At 40.0% G+C, this 17833-nt stretch overlaps 1 protein-coding gene across 1 annotated transcript in view; it reads right to left on the bottom strand.

The window, feature by feature from the left end:
- Positions 1-17833, bottom strand: part of LOC103907664 (collagen alpha-1(XV) chain) — a 165339-nt gene that overhangs the window by 13712 nt on the left and 133794 nt on the right. The window contains exons 28-36 of the mRNA XM_019474796.1: positions 17166-17219; positions 17026-17085; positions 14862-14930; positions 14449-14490; positions 12010-12055; positions 7814-7903; positions 3525-3574; positions 1611-1721; positions 63-198 (exon numbers count right to left, since the gene is read on the bottom strand). Of these exons, the coding sequence (XP_019330341.1) occupies positions 63-198; positions 1611-1721; positions 3525-3574; positions 7814-7903; positions 12010-12055; positions 14449-14490; positions 14862-14930; positions 17026-17085; positions 17166-17219 (658 nt within the window). The remainder of the gene's footprint in view (positions 1-62; positions 199-1610; positions 1722-3524; positions 3575-7813; positions 7904-12009; positions 12056-14448; positions 14491-14861; positions 14931-17025; positions 17086-17165; positions 17220-17833) is intronic.

Genomic DNA, 17833 nt, shown 5'->3' with positions numbered 1-17833 from the left:
GGGGGTGGGCGCATGCCTGTGCACTCGCACATACAGTGAAAAGCAAGATCACACCCTCTCACCTGAGCCATATATTGCTGGGGGTCCTGGTGGGCCTGGTGGGCCAGGAGGTCCAATTTTTCCATAACCTGGTAAGCCAGGTAGGCCAGGTAACCCCGGAGGTCCTCTGGGTCCAACAACTGAATCCCCTTTTGGTCCCTATCAGTGATAAAAAGTATTTCTTCGAATGTATCAGTTTCACTGCTGCAGGCCCTTCATCTCTGGTGGCAACATTTTCTGAAGGCCTGCCACCACACCACTGTTTAGACATGAGTCTGTATGTAATTTTCTTCAAGGAGGCATGGATATTAATGGAAATGAAAAATTTGACCATATACTAAACTGAATTCGAGAATTTAAGTTTCAGAAAGCTTTCTGAAAGTTCTCGCACCTATTCCTGAGTAGCTGATATCTGCAAAACTTTTGACAGTACTCTCAAAGTCCTGGATCTCAACTCTGCTCGTGCTGAGACTACTCGCTTTGGTGTGCTTATAAATAAGAGTTTGTCTGAAGGTACATAGTGGAAAGCTTTAACGTAAAGTGTGTCTATGCAGGGTGTATATCTCATGACGAATGTTGTCTTCTCCCTCCTGTGATCAAATGTCAGCTCATATCCCTTAAGCTCTCCAGCTGCCAGTCTTCCAGATTAAAAAGGCTCCAACTTTCTACGTTTCCAGTTTAGCAGTGCATCCTCAGCCTGAATGAGGAGGGCTTGCGCTCTCTGTGCTCAAACTGGCCTGCATACATGGAACAGTTTTTGGACCCTGGACTAGGAGAGCTCAGTCTCTGATGGATCTCAGCTGTGCCATCCAACTCCTTCTTGCCAGTGGAACAGTTTCTAAACAGGGTGATGGTTCTCGGCAACGTGGAATAGCGCCAGGGGGATTTTTGAAGGTGGGCTTGCTAACCTAACACTTCGTCCTCAGCGGTGACCCACCCATCCATGCTCCTCGGCACAGAACATGACAACAGAGTAATACAATGCACACATTTGTTGCCAGATCCCAGGGATAAACTCGTTTCCAAATAATTAGTGCATTTGGTTCCAAAGCAGCAGTGGTGGCAATTACCAGAAGATAAAACAACTAGGTAGAGATTAGACAGTGGCTGAATTTTATAGGAATGATCCAGGGGGGTACACACTGGACTTTTCATTCATGTTTTTGGATTACTGGAATAGAAAGTAAGATTAATTATTTAGATGGCCAATAATTTTCAAGTCAGCCTCTGTCTAACTTTATATAGCCTATTTTGGCCTTTATGAGGATATAAGTAGTAGTTATATATACTGCCCTGATTTGTAATGCTATTAATAACATGAATCTACATACTGATGTAGTTGTATTAGACAGCATAACATTACGTCAATTTTTCACAGCAAATTAATTCTATGCACAACAATGAAGTGTCTGTGTTTATGCCTAGTACAACTCTTGTATCCACCTAATGGTTAGCATATGAGTTTATATAGTTCTTAGCATCATCTTGATGTTTGTCTCTTTTTAAGTGCCTTCTAAATTAAAACAATGGGTAGCCATAAATATTCCTATTCTACAACTTGAGTGACTTACAACTAATCCTGGTCTTCCAGGTGGTCCAGGAGGTCCTGTCAGGAAAAAACCTCCATTTGGTTCTCCTTTTTCTCCTTTTACACCAGTGACGCCGTTGTCTCCTTTTTCACCCTTTAAAGAGATTATATTTTAAACCATTGAGCTGAAGTGAGATCAGAACTCTATGCACTGATCTTTAAAGTTACATGAAATCTCTGAGCTTAATAAAGAAAAGCATCTGCTTAAAATCTTTTTGACATCACTTCCTTCTTCAGTGATACGGAATGAAAAGGAATGCTTTCTCTACTGAGGCTGCAAGGCTCTCTCAGGGCGGAGGCTAGGGTAGGTGGGGTTAGGTGGAGGCAGAGAAAATGCCTCTATTGTTGTTTCCTGCTATTCTACCCAGCAAAACCTTGTGCTGTGCTGTAGCTGGAGGCAAAGAGAAAATCAGAGGAAGCATAAAAACGTGGCTTTCTGCTTTTTCCTTCATCAAGGAAAAAGCAAAGCAAGATTGACATGGAATGGACAGATATTTAAAAGTATGTGGCAAAGTGAAGATTACTGTGCATAGGATGAGAGAGAAGGGCAGGGGTGTGTACCAGTATAATAGAAGAGACACCACACAAAATTGCAGGCACTTTGAACTGCATCTCTTCTCCTGTCCTTCATCGTTGATTATCAGTTAGTTTGGGGAACGGAATGATAGGTGAGAAGAAGCATTTAAATACTAGGTCATTATCTCTCTGTGCAAAATGAGCCACAGCAATTGCAGGTTCCTCCTCACAATATTTCCTTCTGTTTGTCTGCTGTTTTTTTTCCTTCAACTTTTTTTGGCCTACTTTGTTTCACCTTTCTGAGAAATAAACCTGTGAATAGGAGAGGCAAAGGGCAAAGCAAGAATGGCAGGTAGCTGCAGAAAGCCAGTAGAGATGGCTATGTATAGCTCCTCATCTGACTTTTCTTCTTTTTAGTTTCCCAGTAAACAGGACTATAAAGCTTCCTGTGTGGCATGCCATTTTGCAGGGATGAAGGACTAGATGAAAAATGAGTTCTTTGTAGCTAAAGCTGTAAAGCTACAGACACTACTCTATCAGATCAAAGAAGCCATACCAGCTCTGCCATGCATGCATGGGGCACTTTATGTCATAGCAATAACTTAGGTGCACTCAGCCAAGCAGAAACAAAACCTGAAAACCAGATGGCACTGAGAGTCCTTCAAGGAAACTGACAGTACACTGCTTTTGGCGGCATCATTAAATGATAACTTGATTCAATTTTTCCAGATCTTCTACTGAAAAAGAGCCTTGTTCACTTAAAAAACATTTAAAATAATATTGCATTGGTATTCATTTTTGATACTTGAAGCAGTCAGGAGAATAATGGAACAGAGAGAGACCAAACACATCAAGGTATGGGTATACTTTCTTGTAAGAGATTCCAGGAAAAGTAGTTTCCATCACTTTAACTTATTTTATTCAGTGTGCTTAAAAGATAAATAGTATTACACAGCAGTGATTTCCCCCCCCATGTGTTAATTTTTGCTAAATTTGTCTAGAAGCCCTTTAGGTAATGGATGTCTCTTACCTGAGCTGGTATGGAAACAAAAGCATTCATTTATGGCAGATAATTTATACCAACTTATGTTAGGTAACAGTGAATTATGACTCACTTTAATACCATCGGGAACGTAAAAAGCCTCAGTAATAAAGTTTTTTCAAAAGTAATATTTATATACTACTGACATCTACTATCTCTGTACTTGTAATAAACTTGTCTATGCAGCTGGAGTTTAAGAAATTAATATAATTTGTAATTGCTGATGCTTTTACCTGTTTTGTATAGTTCACCATGCTATACTGTTTTATGCTTAATTTATAGTAAAGAACACTTTAAAAAAAGCTTAACAGAACTCAAACACAAATGGGATATAATTACCTTTATGCTATTAATAAAGTGGCTGAAATATGATGGAGGCAGAGGTGGACCTGAAAAATGAAGAAAATACAATGAAGTACAATAATAACTCAAACACAAATGGGATATATTTATCTTTATGCTATTAATAAAGTGGCTGAAATATGATGGAGGCAGAGGTGGACCTGAAAAATGAAGAAAATACAATGAAGTACAATAATTATCTGTAATTTTCTTTTTAAAAGCACTGCTTTGGATATTACTGGTTTAGGAGTTTAAAGGAAAATTATTTACAATAATAACATTAACCTTTAAATCTAACAGATATTTTTAGTTTGGTTTCCTAACAAAGCAAGGCTTATATGACCTATCTTGTCTGTCTCCTCCACCTTAATAACTTCTGAATCTGATTGCGAATTTCAGACAAATTTGAAAGCAAAGAAGTCTCAAAGATGAAAAATTCCCAGTTTTCTGAAAAAATGGCAGCTGGGCAGAGGGTGAAAGAGAAGCATCCAAATTAACCCCTTTGATGGACACCAAGGTAAAAGAAAAGCTTTCCATATGTTTTGCCAGCAGTGGGGTGGCTCATCGGTAGTTGCGTTATCCTTCATGCAAAGACAGTACCATAACTGACAAGAGAAAGAACGAGTGTTACTGCCATGCTGCTGATCATAGAATAATTGTTCCTGACATTTTTCTGCAGCAAAAAAAACAATACCAGTACCAATGGTTATACCACCTGTGTTGTGTTGTCTGCCAATGGTCGTCAGCCAAAGCTGTCAAGCCAGCACAAAAAGTCTAAAAAGCTTTCAAATATTCTTTGTTTGGCATACATTTGGAAAAAAAACTTTTTACAGCTGCCCATAACAGCTCGATGCATTTTCTTCAAATGTGTTCTGATTAATTTTTGAGATCTTTGGGTCCAACCCTATGCCAGCCATAGGACTCAGATCTCAGTATGCTATCTCAGATACAATTAAGTCAAGTAGATATTGTATACATCTGTACTCTGGGACAGAAATGTCTTCCCGCTATGGCAGCTATTTTGATTTTATTCCAACCCTGCCAATTACAGCTCACTGCAGTGATTTGCTTGATCCATGTGAGGGGATGGGGAACAGACAAGTGGAATGGAATGGTAGGTGTCCTTCTCAGATGTTGCTTAGTATTAATCTCTACACTGGGCAATATCTGAGGTCTTTCTAGGATGACCAGCAAGCAGACTAGGCCTGGGCAAGGAACATGAGGAAGAGGGAGGTCACTACTCAAAGTGGAAGTCAAAAATCTGTGGTAGGGAACCAGTAGGCTCTAGTTATACTGGTAGGTAAACTGTATTAGACAAGTTCCTCAGCCCTGAGATAAAGCGGCACAGCTTCCATCCATACAGCTAAACTGTCCTCCTCACTCCCGAAGCATGAGAGACTTACCCATCCAGCCTATTGCACCAATCCCTGGCTTGTGCTATCCCCCAGACCATCCTGTTGTCTGGGAAAGTGTTACTTGTAGGCTGAATCCGGGCCAGGAAACATGGGAACAATTAAACTGCAGGACAATTGTCCTCTGTGTCCTGGGTCTGTTTAGTTTACTAGTATACACAGCCAGAGATGTTTGCCTGACGTGGCTTCTCAATGAGCAAACCTAGTTCAGTCCTCTTCTGTAGACATTCAGTGGAGGGCTGGTAGGCAATTTTTGGCAGGACCTTTAGGAATCTTAACACTACTCAGAGGGAAACATACTTTGTTGTGTGGCTTCTGCTGGTAGACCAGACATTTTCATTTCTGTTTGTTTTCAGATGTTGCTGAAACAGACTAACAGCACTTTGCATGTGGCAAAATCATGCCTTCCCAACAATCATAAAGTCACAGAACTTTGGTGACCTTTCTTTTGGAAAATGGGAAGCTGCACTGCTTTCAGATCTGGGATCTGATCTAGAAATTAACTTAGGCCCTGGAGGAACAAATCTCAATTATTACCAGAATTAATACTTGCCCAGCGAGAAGCCATCTTGTTCCACCTCACTGATTTTCCTTTAGCACCATTCCTTCCAGGATTCACAGAGGAAATGGTGGAACTTCTTCTTCATACAGAAAAGAAGGTCTCAGGACAAACAAACAGGCCAAAGGGTGGATTTGGACGAGTGTGAAAACTTGTCCAGAATGTCCGGTTGGCCTTTTGGGGAATGACCCGCAGGAAGGAAGGGGGTTGACTATGATCAAGGGCCAGCATGCTGCAATAAACACTGCATTTTCGATTAGCAGATCTTCAACGTTAGGCAATTGGGTCTGAGACTGTAATACAGTAAAATCTCCTCCTCTACTTCTAAATGTGTTTTCTTACAAGGCTCCAGACTCTGTTTGTCCAGCCAGAAACACCGGGGTTGCGCTGGAGCATTGCACATGTGGTTGGAACACAGCACCTATGCTCTGGATACTTACTACACCTGCCTCTATACAGAGTAGCTAAATAAAGTGCGGCCTGCCATTTATCCACTTTTTGTGTTGGCTTCATATTTTTGCACGGTATCAATTAATAGAGCCTGTTTGCAAGGTTGGAGAGGAGACATTTTGTGAAAAGGAAAAATAAATCCACTGCGTGGACAAGTACCACAGTTCAGAAAGCTTTTCTGGTTGTTGGAACTCAACAGATATTGTAGTGGAAGGAGCTTCGGCCATCTGTTCGTCAGAGAAGGTTTTGAAAAACTCCTGTACTTTAATCATGTTCCACCATCCTGCAACTTCTAGCTTGTGAATTTTCACTGTCAAAGATTATGTGGGTATCTGTGAGACCTAGAGAATTGGTTTGTATGAAAGAATATTTTAGCAACTACATCAATGAACAAGAACCAAACAAACAGGAATATTTTTTAGAGCAGCAACAGAATTGGTCTTAGTTAACATATTTTAACTTCACAAAATATTGAAGCTAGTCGATCTACTTGGATTTGGTTGGCAAACAAATGAATAAATCTCTGTTATTTTAGGAGAAAAGTGAATTCAGTTTTCAGTTTAACCAGAATTCTCGTGTTATTTTCACCATCCTTTCACCTAGCTGCAGTTTTACAAGAAGATCATAAGCATAATCCTCTCCTTCTGAAGCACCTGAAATCATCAGGTATAGGCAAAAATACTCATAGGACATTAATTTGCATTAAATACAGAACCTGGGAGGGGACAGACATGTTCATGGTGGATAAACCAGCACAGAAGAGAAAATTTTCTTAATTTCTGTTTAGGAATGCTTCTTGCTTCTTCTTTTTACAAGTTTATTGATGACTAGGAAGCACTAACTACTTATTTTAAGGCACTGGATATTGATCAGAATAAAAATTAATGAGGACAAGACAAGAAAACAGATTTTATTAGAACAGACAGATGTCCTCTTAAAAATAACCAAAATATCATCTTCAGTCAACAGAACTGCGTCCTTGGAACAAAGACAGAAATATCCATATAGATGTAGTTTTGTATTTATTATCAATGCATTAGAGGACAAAGATTATAAATATGGTATAGCAACATTAATTTGATATACTGCTTCTTCTATTTCAAATGATTTCTGGCACTGACCAAAACCTTACCTCAGTATATGAGATTTCAAAAAATGTATAGAAAAGAAACAGTTTGTAATAGCAATCTTTTCAAATAGATGCTTGTTTCTGTAACTATTTTTGAATGTGTAAGAATTAGCAATGTATATCAACTTTTTGATACAGGAAAGTAAATCTTTGGTGAGGAACATTTGTTATGATGCTCCTACCACCAGTGAATTGGTATTTTTAGTTCACACAGACTTTTCATGATTATCACAAATAAAGCATAGAATACTAAAAAGTTGGTTGAAATGGAGATCATCTAGTTCCACCTCCTGCTGGAAGTGGGACTGTCACCAACAAATGACTGCCTTGAACTCAGAATGCAGAGGTGTGTTACCCTGAAATGGGAAGCATTGGATTTTAGCCCAATTGGCTCAAAAAGATTGACAACAAAATGGTATCTCAGGAAGTGGACATGATGTCCTTCTAAGATTTCAAAAAATCTCTGACCAGCCAGTTACATTTGAATATCTATTCTTGTACTTAATACATTCATAATACTCACAAATATGCAGTACAGATACTTCTTTTCAGAAGACATTTTTGATAACGTTATGGGTTTTGTTGTTCTGTGTGTCAGTTCAGCAAGGAACCTAGGTATAAGTCTTTAGGCAGGTAAGGCTGCAGGGGTAAGTATCAAAGTACTTTGCTGAATTGCTTTTTAAGTTAAACATGTATTCCTTTACAGGATGTCAGTGACATATCAGATTTAGCATACCTGGTGGTCCTGGAGCACCTCTTTCTCCCTTTTCTCCTTTTAAGTCTGCTGAACTGTGCAGCCCCCAGGAATCTCTGTTTGCTTTAGCACCTGCCATAAAAGCATCACAAATTCATGAGAACTTGCAGACAGTAGAGACTATACCAGTGACAACCAAACCACAGAAAGTGAGAGCAGACTTTTCCATACATATGGGGCACTTGGCTCCAGTCCCTATATGCTCGTCTCACTCTCCTCATGATTGCCTGATCATGGCTGCCTGACTGTCCTCTCTTATCAACCCCAACATGTGGAAGACAATCTCTCTCTTACAAGTCAATCTTTCACTCTCCCTTCTCTAACCACCTAGCTAAGACCCTCTGAACAAACTTGTTCTCACTGCATTTATGCATTTCACCGGGGCAAGTGTAGAAACAGTTCATGAGTTATGGCTCTGTGTTTGATACCACATCTTCTACTGTCTCCAGAGTCCAAAACAAACCAATAAATGATAATATCTGCAACTGTGAATGTCAAAAATGTTATTGTTTATTGCTCCTTCATATCATAAAAGCATTAATAATGAAGAAAATGTTCTCTGAGAATAGAAATGCTTTTAGCATAATTTTCCATCCAGATGAGCTACGGGTAGAATTGCACCCAAATACATCTGGATAAACCTTCTATTTTCCCAGATATTATTCAACTTTCATGGTAATCTTATCCTATAAAATATCTGGGTAAAATGACTCGTGAGTATTTAGACTTCTTAGGTCTGATTTCTCTCTCTCTTCTGCCTGAGTAATTGCTAATATCTTTCCAACATTCATGTAAAATAACATCATTCTGCCACAGTAACATCTTACAGCCACTTCCTTCAGGTAGAAATGCCTTTTCAAGTTTAAGGTGAGGTGGTCCTATTCTGACTTATGAGCAGGAAGGGTGCTGGAGTACAGTAACAAGCAGATACAAGACACATCTCTTGAAGTAATTTTTAATGGTTCCCTGCCCGTGATACCTTCAGCCCTTGTGTTCAGTTGTGATCTATGCTGAGAGTCAGTGGATCACTAAGAACACTGGCTCTTTTCTAACCTGATCTGGTTACATTTGTGAATTTCACTGGGGCAAGCAGAGAAACAATCTCTTGCTTGGGTACCCAGTCCATGTTCCATGACCTGGTGCCACTTATAAATAAGACTTTATTGGTAAGAAAGCCTTAGTTTGAAAAACAGTTACAGCATTTTTCCTTCTTCTAGTTGTGCAGAATGGCTAAAAATACAGAAGAATGAGATGGACTTCTTCCCTTTCAGAGCCCCATGTTATAACAGAAGTTTCCAGACAGTTCCTCTCCACCCTTCTCTTTCGTTTTTCAGCCATGAGAGGTGAAAGCTGGTCATACTCCCATGGGTCTCCCCATGATGTGTCTGGTGACTCAGCCTCCAGCTGTGAGCCCATGTCCAAATGCCTATTGACAGAACAGTGGGGCCTCATTTTATGTTGCACTGAGGCCAATCACGCAGTCTCTCAGGTTTGCAGTTAGACAGTTTTCCTAGTTGTCAGCTGAACCCTAACTGTCCAACTGTGACATCTTCAATTATTTTCCAGGCAGATTTCCAGTCCAGTCATCCAGTATTTTAGGTCATCTTAAAATACTGAGACTAATACAGAGCTTATACAAGCAAGCTCTGACTTTCTCTTCTTCAAGATATCTTCCTTTACCACTTACTATGTTCACTCTTGCCCCTTATCCTGACCCCTTGCACTCTTTTCCTTCTCTTCCTTTCTTTTTCCATTTGGATCAAGGTGGCCTGGTCTTTCCAAGTGTCTCAGTCATTGATGAGGGAGAGGACCTCTTCTAGTTGCTGATATCAGCCCACTGCCTACTCTCTGGACCACACTAGAGAACTGGTCCCCAGATAGCCATCTCTGCCTCTAGAAACAGCCCCAAAGCCCAGCATTCGGAGCTGATATAACATATACTGCTGCTGCATTATTCAACTTGTTTTGCATGCACTGTTTTTGCCATGCAGGCTCTGACTTATCAGATTAAACTGTAAACTTTCCAGACTCCTTTGCACAGTGATGGGAACAGTGATTTAATTCCCAAGAACATGGGAACTGGGAAACAGGTTCGGGCTGTATATTAGAGGCTGCACTACTGCTTTTTTCCACAGAATTACTCTGAAAGTATAATAAATAGGCAGGAATAAATTTTTATTATAAGTAGTGAAGTAAGAGGCGGAAGACCACTGACTTCATTTCCTCCGTGATCTTGAGAAGACCTCCTTCTCCATTGTGTACTACTGGATCATAAGAAAACTGACGGCTGCTCCCTGTGGATGTTCTGGGACTTTGTTTTAATGTCCAAAGTTTTTTTCCAGCTCCAAGAAGCTCTGAAGGGGCAAAACTGTCACAGAACTTTCTGCTACCCTTGGAACTGAAGGACTTCCACACTTGAGCCAATTTGCTCAAGGCAGCACTATTTCAATCAGCATTCACCATTTTTTTGGCACAGCACTGCTACCTGTTTCCCTCTGCATGTAGCTGAATCCATCCTTGGAGGATGTCTTTGAGGAAGGACAAAAGCACTGAACCACAGACGCAGGCTTGCGTTAATTTTAATGCCTGGTGTGCACAGTAAGTGACAACTTTGTGCTTATCTGGTGGAGTACTAGCTCAAGAATGGAATGGTCAGACTATTACAATAATCTTAAAATGGAGTGAAAACTGTATGTAAATGGTGACTTTTCCTCCTTAAACCAAAGAAAGAAGAGATGCATGCTGGAGTGACTTTAGGATTTACTCTTTGGGTTGAGAATCAGTATACATTTAGAGAAAAGAATCTATAATGATTAATTGAATAAAACCAACAAGTTTTGAACAAAATTGTCATAGTTAAAGTCCTCACTTTCAAGCTTTTACCTAGGCTGAAAGCCTAAAAAGAACAGAATGTCCTTTATCAGCCTGGAGTCAACTCTTAGAACTAAGGAAAATGCCTTGAACCAAGAACTTTGGGCTCTCTGTGGGCATTTATTCTGTTAGATCATGGATTCTTTGTTAAAAACATGAACAGAGAAATCTTTTGGAGTCCCTGTGTGCAGGGGGAGACAAGCAATTGGGAGTCTTTGAATTTAGGAGCAGCATTGGACGGCCTAGGCTCTATGGACTTAATTCTGTGGACATAGCCCTGAAGAAATGTGGACAGTTTGCCAAGCACAAGACTTAGACTTTCACTTGTAAGAGGTGAGTCAGTCATTCAGCAGTAAGGATTCAGAAAGAAAGCTCAGGGCATCATTGTACCCCACAAGTTTGACCCTCTATTGTCCTGAAGCCCCCTTCCATTAAAAGGAGTGAAAACTAACAAAACTTCTCCAGCCTTGTGACAATTTCCCCAGGGTCCTCATGTGTGGAGTTTCTCATCCTCCTTCCCCATTAGTCTTACTTCCTTCTTTGTCTGCTTGTCAGGTTTTTGTCCTAGCTACTCCCAAACCCCAGAAATTACTTTCTTTTCAACAGGCCTCACCTTCCTAGTGAAGGAGGGCATGAGAAACATTTCTTCCGTCTCACCAGAAAGTTCAGCCCCCCTCACAGAAATAACTGTTAATAGCTTGTTTCTTTCCCTCAGCAATATTCTCTGGGACTCCAGCAGCCAGTAGGTGTTGACCTTGCCTGTGATAATTTTCTTTCAAGCAAAAGGATGGGAGATCTGATTTACAAGCTCAGGTTTTTTGGTATCAGTCACTCAGAGAAGGGAAGTGGATTTGACACCATCAGTCAAACACTGGAGGAATGAGACCACCTGGTTGTTTGGTGGGATGTAGTATCAGGTGGACTTTAGAATTTGCATCTTAGGAGCGTTGCCAGAGCAGAGAGTAATGATTTGGCACAGCCATGTGTGGCACCTCTGCTCCAAGAGGGGACTTCTAAGATTAGATCTTGCAGAAACTGTGTTGCACTGCTCAATTTATAAATCTTAGTCTTCAAAGTGCAGACCTAGGCTCATTTATTCTTTGGCCTACACGTGGAGACTGGACCAAGATATGATCTTACAGTTTCACCAGAAAAAGAAGAGAGACCACCTTTTTTTTTTTTTTCTTTTTTTTCCTCCATAAACCCAGTTATGCAATAGTCAAGAAAAAGCAAAAAGAGCTTAACTAAGAAAAAAAAGAAAAAAAAAAAGCTTATTTAAACCAAAGTACAAGAAAAGAATTACTCACCATGGACATTAAGAGCTTCTTGGTTTCCAGGGTAAGGAGTGCTCACCTACAGACAAAGAGATGTATTAAAAATTATCCATACACATTACCCAATGGAAGCGCATTACTTGGTGTGACTGGAAAGCCTGGAAAATTTGCATACTATCACAGTAAATATTATAACAACACTCTGGGATTATCTCCAGTTTGACAAGGTCTGAGTATTAGCTGATCAGGCTTTTTTCAGGATTGTGCTCTCTTTAACATGCAACATGCTTTCAGCAAGAGGGTAATAACATGCATTTTGGAGGCATCAGCAAATCCTACTCTCAGTCATGCCAGTGAAGCATCAGAAAACTCATTCTCCAAGAACAATTCTGAATTTACATCACTACATTTGAAAGCAGGATTTGATTTTTGACTGTAAGATAACAGAATGTGTTTGTAAATTTATCATCAGATCATGGCTATGCCTACCGTCTGATGTTGAACTATGCTCCAGATGCAGTGAGACCACAACTGGGAGGCAGAAGCTATTCTAGTCTATCCTGTTCTGACACCAGCCACCTGTAACAGTGGGCATGCTACTTACCTCTACTGCCTGTCTTCAAAATAGGGACAGTGCAGGAATTAAAATGTGGCACAGTGCTTGGAAATGGACAGATCTTAGTACTAGCTAGTACTATTTATATGAATCTAAGCAAGCGTATGAAAAAAAATTGAAGGTGCTGCATCTGGCTAATCCTGCAGTGTTAGCTCTTAGAAGTCTTACTCACATGGATAGCTCCATTAACTTCAGAAGTTCAGTTCACATGAGGAAAACTTGTGGGGTTCAGTCTGTAGTTCTTTATCGATATTCATTTATGTAGGCATGTACAGCAGACTTCTTATCTACAAACTCGGATAGGTTTAGGAGATTATTCACAAATGTAGGACAAATCTATCCAGCATACTCAGATGCACAAAGAGGTGTTTGTAAGTACAGGTTTCTATTACTTGTGCACATAAAAGTTACTGCTATTATTCACTGATTGTAACCTTCTTGAAAAGTGACTTTTTGTTATTATCTGAAGTTCAGCTAAAATAGGCTTGTATTGTTTGAATCATTCCACAGAGAATCATAGGAGAGCTGAAGTTGGAAGGCATCTCTGGAGATTGTCTAGCCCAAAGCAGGATCAACTACATCAGGTTGCTCAGGGCTTTGTCCAGTCAGGTTTCAGAGGCGAGGCTGACTAATCCATATGTGATTATGGACATATGTGATTAACATACAAGAATGTTATACTGTGGGAATGGGAAGATTTAAGGGAGAAATTCAAAGAGGTAAAAAGATGGTGCCTGGAGGTGGTAGGCCAAAACCGTAGAAATGTCAAATTACCATAGAGTAAGGACTATTTATCATTAATTAACAGAAAGATCCATAAGCTGGCATACATCTTTCTTCAGCAGTAAGGGTAGAGCGATGATGAGTATCAATGTATCTAGTATGGTGTAAGTCAAGAGCTGCTTCTCTGAAATGAGTGAAAAAGAACTGGAATGGAAATTGGAGGAGGGGGCACAATACTATTTTGAGCTATACTGTCTAACAGAAAAGTAGAACAGCCACGCTACACACCACACTATTCAGGGGAGAACTGTGGCTCTCAAAGACAGAATCCTTTCCAAGTACATAACCCACGGCTTAACAGTACAATATTGCCCTAGGGAAAGTTCTTCCAGGACTGAACTCTGTTCACAGTTCATTGTAGGACGTAATTTCCATGATTCATTAAACAAAAATTGCATCAGGGTGTTCTGAAAATATAAACTCCACCTCCTTTCTTTTGACACTATGTGTAAAATTGCAGGTCCTTTGAAGGTAGTGGGGGCTTTGTCATTCCCTTTGGAAAGCAGGGGCAGAGCTTCACCTCCTGCCATTCTTGAGATACTAAATGTTTATATGTGAATGGACTGCATTTGAAGGTCAAATAAAGAACACGATCTTTCTTTTCTGATGCACCTTTCATGCCACAATGAAATACATAACAAGTCTTATTTTGGACAGGGAAATTGAAAACGGCTAAAGACATAACAACATGGAGCCAGTATTTATATATACATCTGAAAAATGTGTGTACATGTGTATATAAACATTCAGCTCCCCAAAGCAACTCTTAAACTATGGAAAAACGGGCTTTGAAAGGCATTGAAAGTGTTAGGACAACCAAGTAATCAAAGTGCTTTAAGCAAAAGGTTCTAGTGTTTCTAGTTCTGTTATATATTTTATATATGGCTAATTTTGGGTATCTAAACACTTGAAAATCTGTTATCTTGAAGACTAGGTAAAACACATCTCTGGTGCAAAGCAGAAGGCAGGGGGAGAAAAGCTGCAAAGCTACCGTGGTTACATATATAGCTACTTCGGTTATGTACTGTCATGGCCATGCATTTTGCTAAGAGCAGATTCTGTGTGTGACTTACTGGCATTTTGCAATGAGGTCTGGGAGAGACTGGGAAAACTGTCTATTGAAAACAGGAAGGGAAATTATTTTAATGAACGTAGGTGTAATACAGCAGATAACACACCAAGTAGATCTAATAGACATGACGGGGAAAAGCCTGGAAACAAAAATCAGCACCTCCCAAGCAGAGAGCCCAGCTTGCTGAGCTCTCACAGGTCTGTCAGCAGGTCCCACTCTGTGTGTGGGGCGGCAAAACTCTTACATCACAGTGGCTCTGGTTAAGAGATTTTTTCCTATGCACACAAGCAAGGTCACCCACTGTAAACTGTGTTGCCTGAAACAAGTTTTGATGTTTCCCTTTGCAAACTGTTTCTAGAGCAGCACATTTCTGCTACAGAGATAGACCAGCAACTGATCCCCAGTTGTACTTACTCCTTTGATATAAACTATACGTCCTGGAGGTCCAGGGGGCCCTGGGGGTCCAGGCAAGCCCAGAAGGCCCTGGTAAGAGAAAGTGAAAGGAGGAAGATATTAGACAGATCTTTTCATATGCAATACAACTGAGACTACAGAAGGAAGGCCAAGGGGCTCAGAGGGCCCCATTTAACCAAGAAGTTTTGTGTTAAATGGCTTGAGGGGAGACTGAGCATTCAGTTACAGGGACCAACCCGTCAGGTGAATTTTGATATTTAACCTAAAGCACTCTGTGGAGAACAAAACGGTCTAAGATTGTTGTTTCCAGGGGAAAAAAAAAACACACCCCAAACCGGAAACCCCAAAACAGTAAAAATTGAAACTAAATTAAAGGCAGTGGATCTCTCATCCAAGGAAAATTAGGTATCCGAGACTGGTCTTGGATTCTCAAGACTGCCGAGATTCATATACTTTCAAGTGCCAGTCAGATAACTACATGCTAATTAGCACCTTCAAGGAACCCTGCTAGACTGGAGGCGTGACTGCCCTTTACAAAAAAATATGCCAACTCTTTACTGTGTCATTTAAAAATCTGGCACCACGCCAGGTCCATCTTTCACTCCACATCAATGCAAGCTCCTGTGAGGTGATACATGTCATCTCATCAGTAATTAGAGATCCATTAGATTTTATCTCCCCTGAGCACTCCAGGAAGGACTATTAGAACATGTATCCTGTTTTGTTTGCTTGTTTGCGTTAATCTCCCAGCCTGATGTACTTCATCTAGTTATACTTGCTTTAACAGTTTTTGTTTGGTTAAGGCAGACAATCTAGAAAATGAACCTTGACACTGTTTGAATATATGGAGGAATGGAAAATCTACTTTAATATTTTCTGCTGGTGGCTAGTCATCTTTTCTATCATTTTCTTCCAATTAGAATTTGTCTAATTTGTCTGGTTTCACCTTCCAGCAACTAAATTTCTATTTACACCTTTCTCTAGAGGTGTAAGCAACCTTTAGCACCTGGTCTTTTCTTTCTGTGAAGATACCTAGATACTTACCAATTCTCAGTCTCCCTGTTAGTCGGACAAAGCAGTATCATCATCTCACTTGTATTTATGTCCAGATAGACAATATACTTGTGTTTTGCAGTTTTTCTGTCATGTATATTTTTTTTTCTTTTAAACAAAGTAGAACCAGAGGACTCGTACAACAGAATTCATTTACAAAAAGTGCTCTACTGAAATACAGTGAGATTGACTAGATCACCTCTTCTGATGCCTAGCTGTTCCCTAGTTTATGATTTCTATGCTAACACAGTAAAATACCCTTGCCTTTTTTTTTTTTTTTTTTTTTTTTTTTTTTTTAGCATATCTCTGATGCAGATGATTAGCTGCTGTTGTGGTATGGGTACCAATTTTTCTAGCACAGATTGCCCCATGACATCAAAACAGCCACACAAATTACTCTGCTATTGTGAAACTTACTGCTTATGCTCAGCAGTGTTTACTGTTGTGTAGTCCAGTCTTCCTGTTTGCCATGAGACCACTTGTGTGAAGTCTCTTCATAAGAACAGAGTTGCAGCACCAGGACTTTGGTTCATCACTTGTAATTCCGTAATAACAGGTTGTAGGTGGGCATGGATATGCTATCATCTATGCAGTGGTCATTATTCTGGATACGTTTACATGGCAACTAAAGCAGGTAGTAGGTATTAGCAAGTATCTCCTTGTTAGTAGAGTAGATGCCACTTCACTGTGATATGCTCAAGTGCTGTTTGTACCTGTGCTAGACAGCTAAGAGCCTATGGGAGTACCTTCACACCATGAGCAGTCATATTGATGGCCTGGATCAGGAAGTCTTTGATGTATGGAAAGAATTGGCAATCCCAGATCATTTGCTATTTGATCCAGCTATGCCAACAGTGAATCACACATACAACTGTTACACTTGGGAGCTGATACAACTATGTGTATCTGCAAGAACTGTCCAGATGGACTCAGAAGTTGACTTTTCAATGATTGTTACCAGATAGGAAAAGTAGCAGAAACATATAATTATTTCTAGATCATTTCAGGTTTTCAATCCTGTCATCATTTTAAAGGAATTCACATAAATCAGATTTGACTTAAGATTTTAACAGGATTTTTTTTCAACTAATTGCAATAGAAAAGAACTTACATTAAACGCTTCGCCTCGATCACCTTTCACACCTCTCAGTCCATTCAGTCCTGGGCGGCCCTGAAATAAATAGAAATAGTGTAGTATGTGTCAGAAGCAAGCTCTTCTATTTTTATTCCACTTGAGAGCATAATACATACTGGCCGTCCTGGGAAACCAAGTTCTCCTTTAGGTCCAGTAGGTCCTATTGGTCCCTGGACAAAAAAGAAAATGTGATTATGGAGAATATATGGAACGTTACCTTTGACATATATTTGATTATTTAGAATAAGAGGCATAGTTTTATATTTGTGATAAAAATCAGTCTATGATTGTCTGCTGAGTGATCTCAGAAGCTGAGGCCTGCATGTAACAGTCAGCTCTGGCTTGGAAAAGACTGGTTATCTGAAATGAAGTCTGAATTCTCAGCTATTTGTAGGGTGTGCAAGTCAAAACTGAATCACCATGTATCGAAGGAAAACTAGATGTATCAGTCAGTAGAAAAGTGGCAGTTAGTGGTGTACGCTTTGTGCATTTCCTTTTTGTTTGCTTTGTTTTTCTAATTATTTTTGAATCAGACCCTATGAGGAAATGTCTGTGGATCAGCCTGAGAATTCATATAGTGCCAGGCTTCTACATGCCTCTTGCCAGCCTGGGTACGTAGATTTATGGGGCTGATAGTTGAAACAGAACAGATCCTTCTTTATACAAGAGTGACTGACCCATAAGGCCTCATGAATTGATACAAGTGACTGCAAAAAGAAAGGGCAAGCAGGCTGCCCGGGAAAAGTGGTCCAGGACTATGGATGATCTATGATTGGGCATTTGC

Source organism: Aptenodytes forsteri, unplaced genomic scaffold (assembly GCF_000699145.1).
Source record: "Aptenodytes forsteri isolate BGI_AS27 unplaced genomic scaffold, ASM69914v1 Scaffold250, whole genome shotgun sequence".
NCBI classification, from domain to species: Eukaryota; Metazoa; Chordata; class Aves; order Sphenisciformes; family Spheniscidae; genus Aptenodytes; species Aptenodytes forsteri.
The sequence above is the reverse complement of the archived record's forward strand: the minus strand, read 5'-3'. Positions and strand labels throughout refer to the sequence as shown.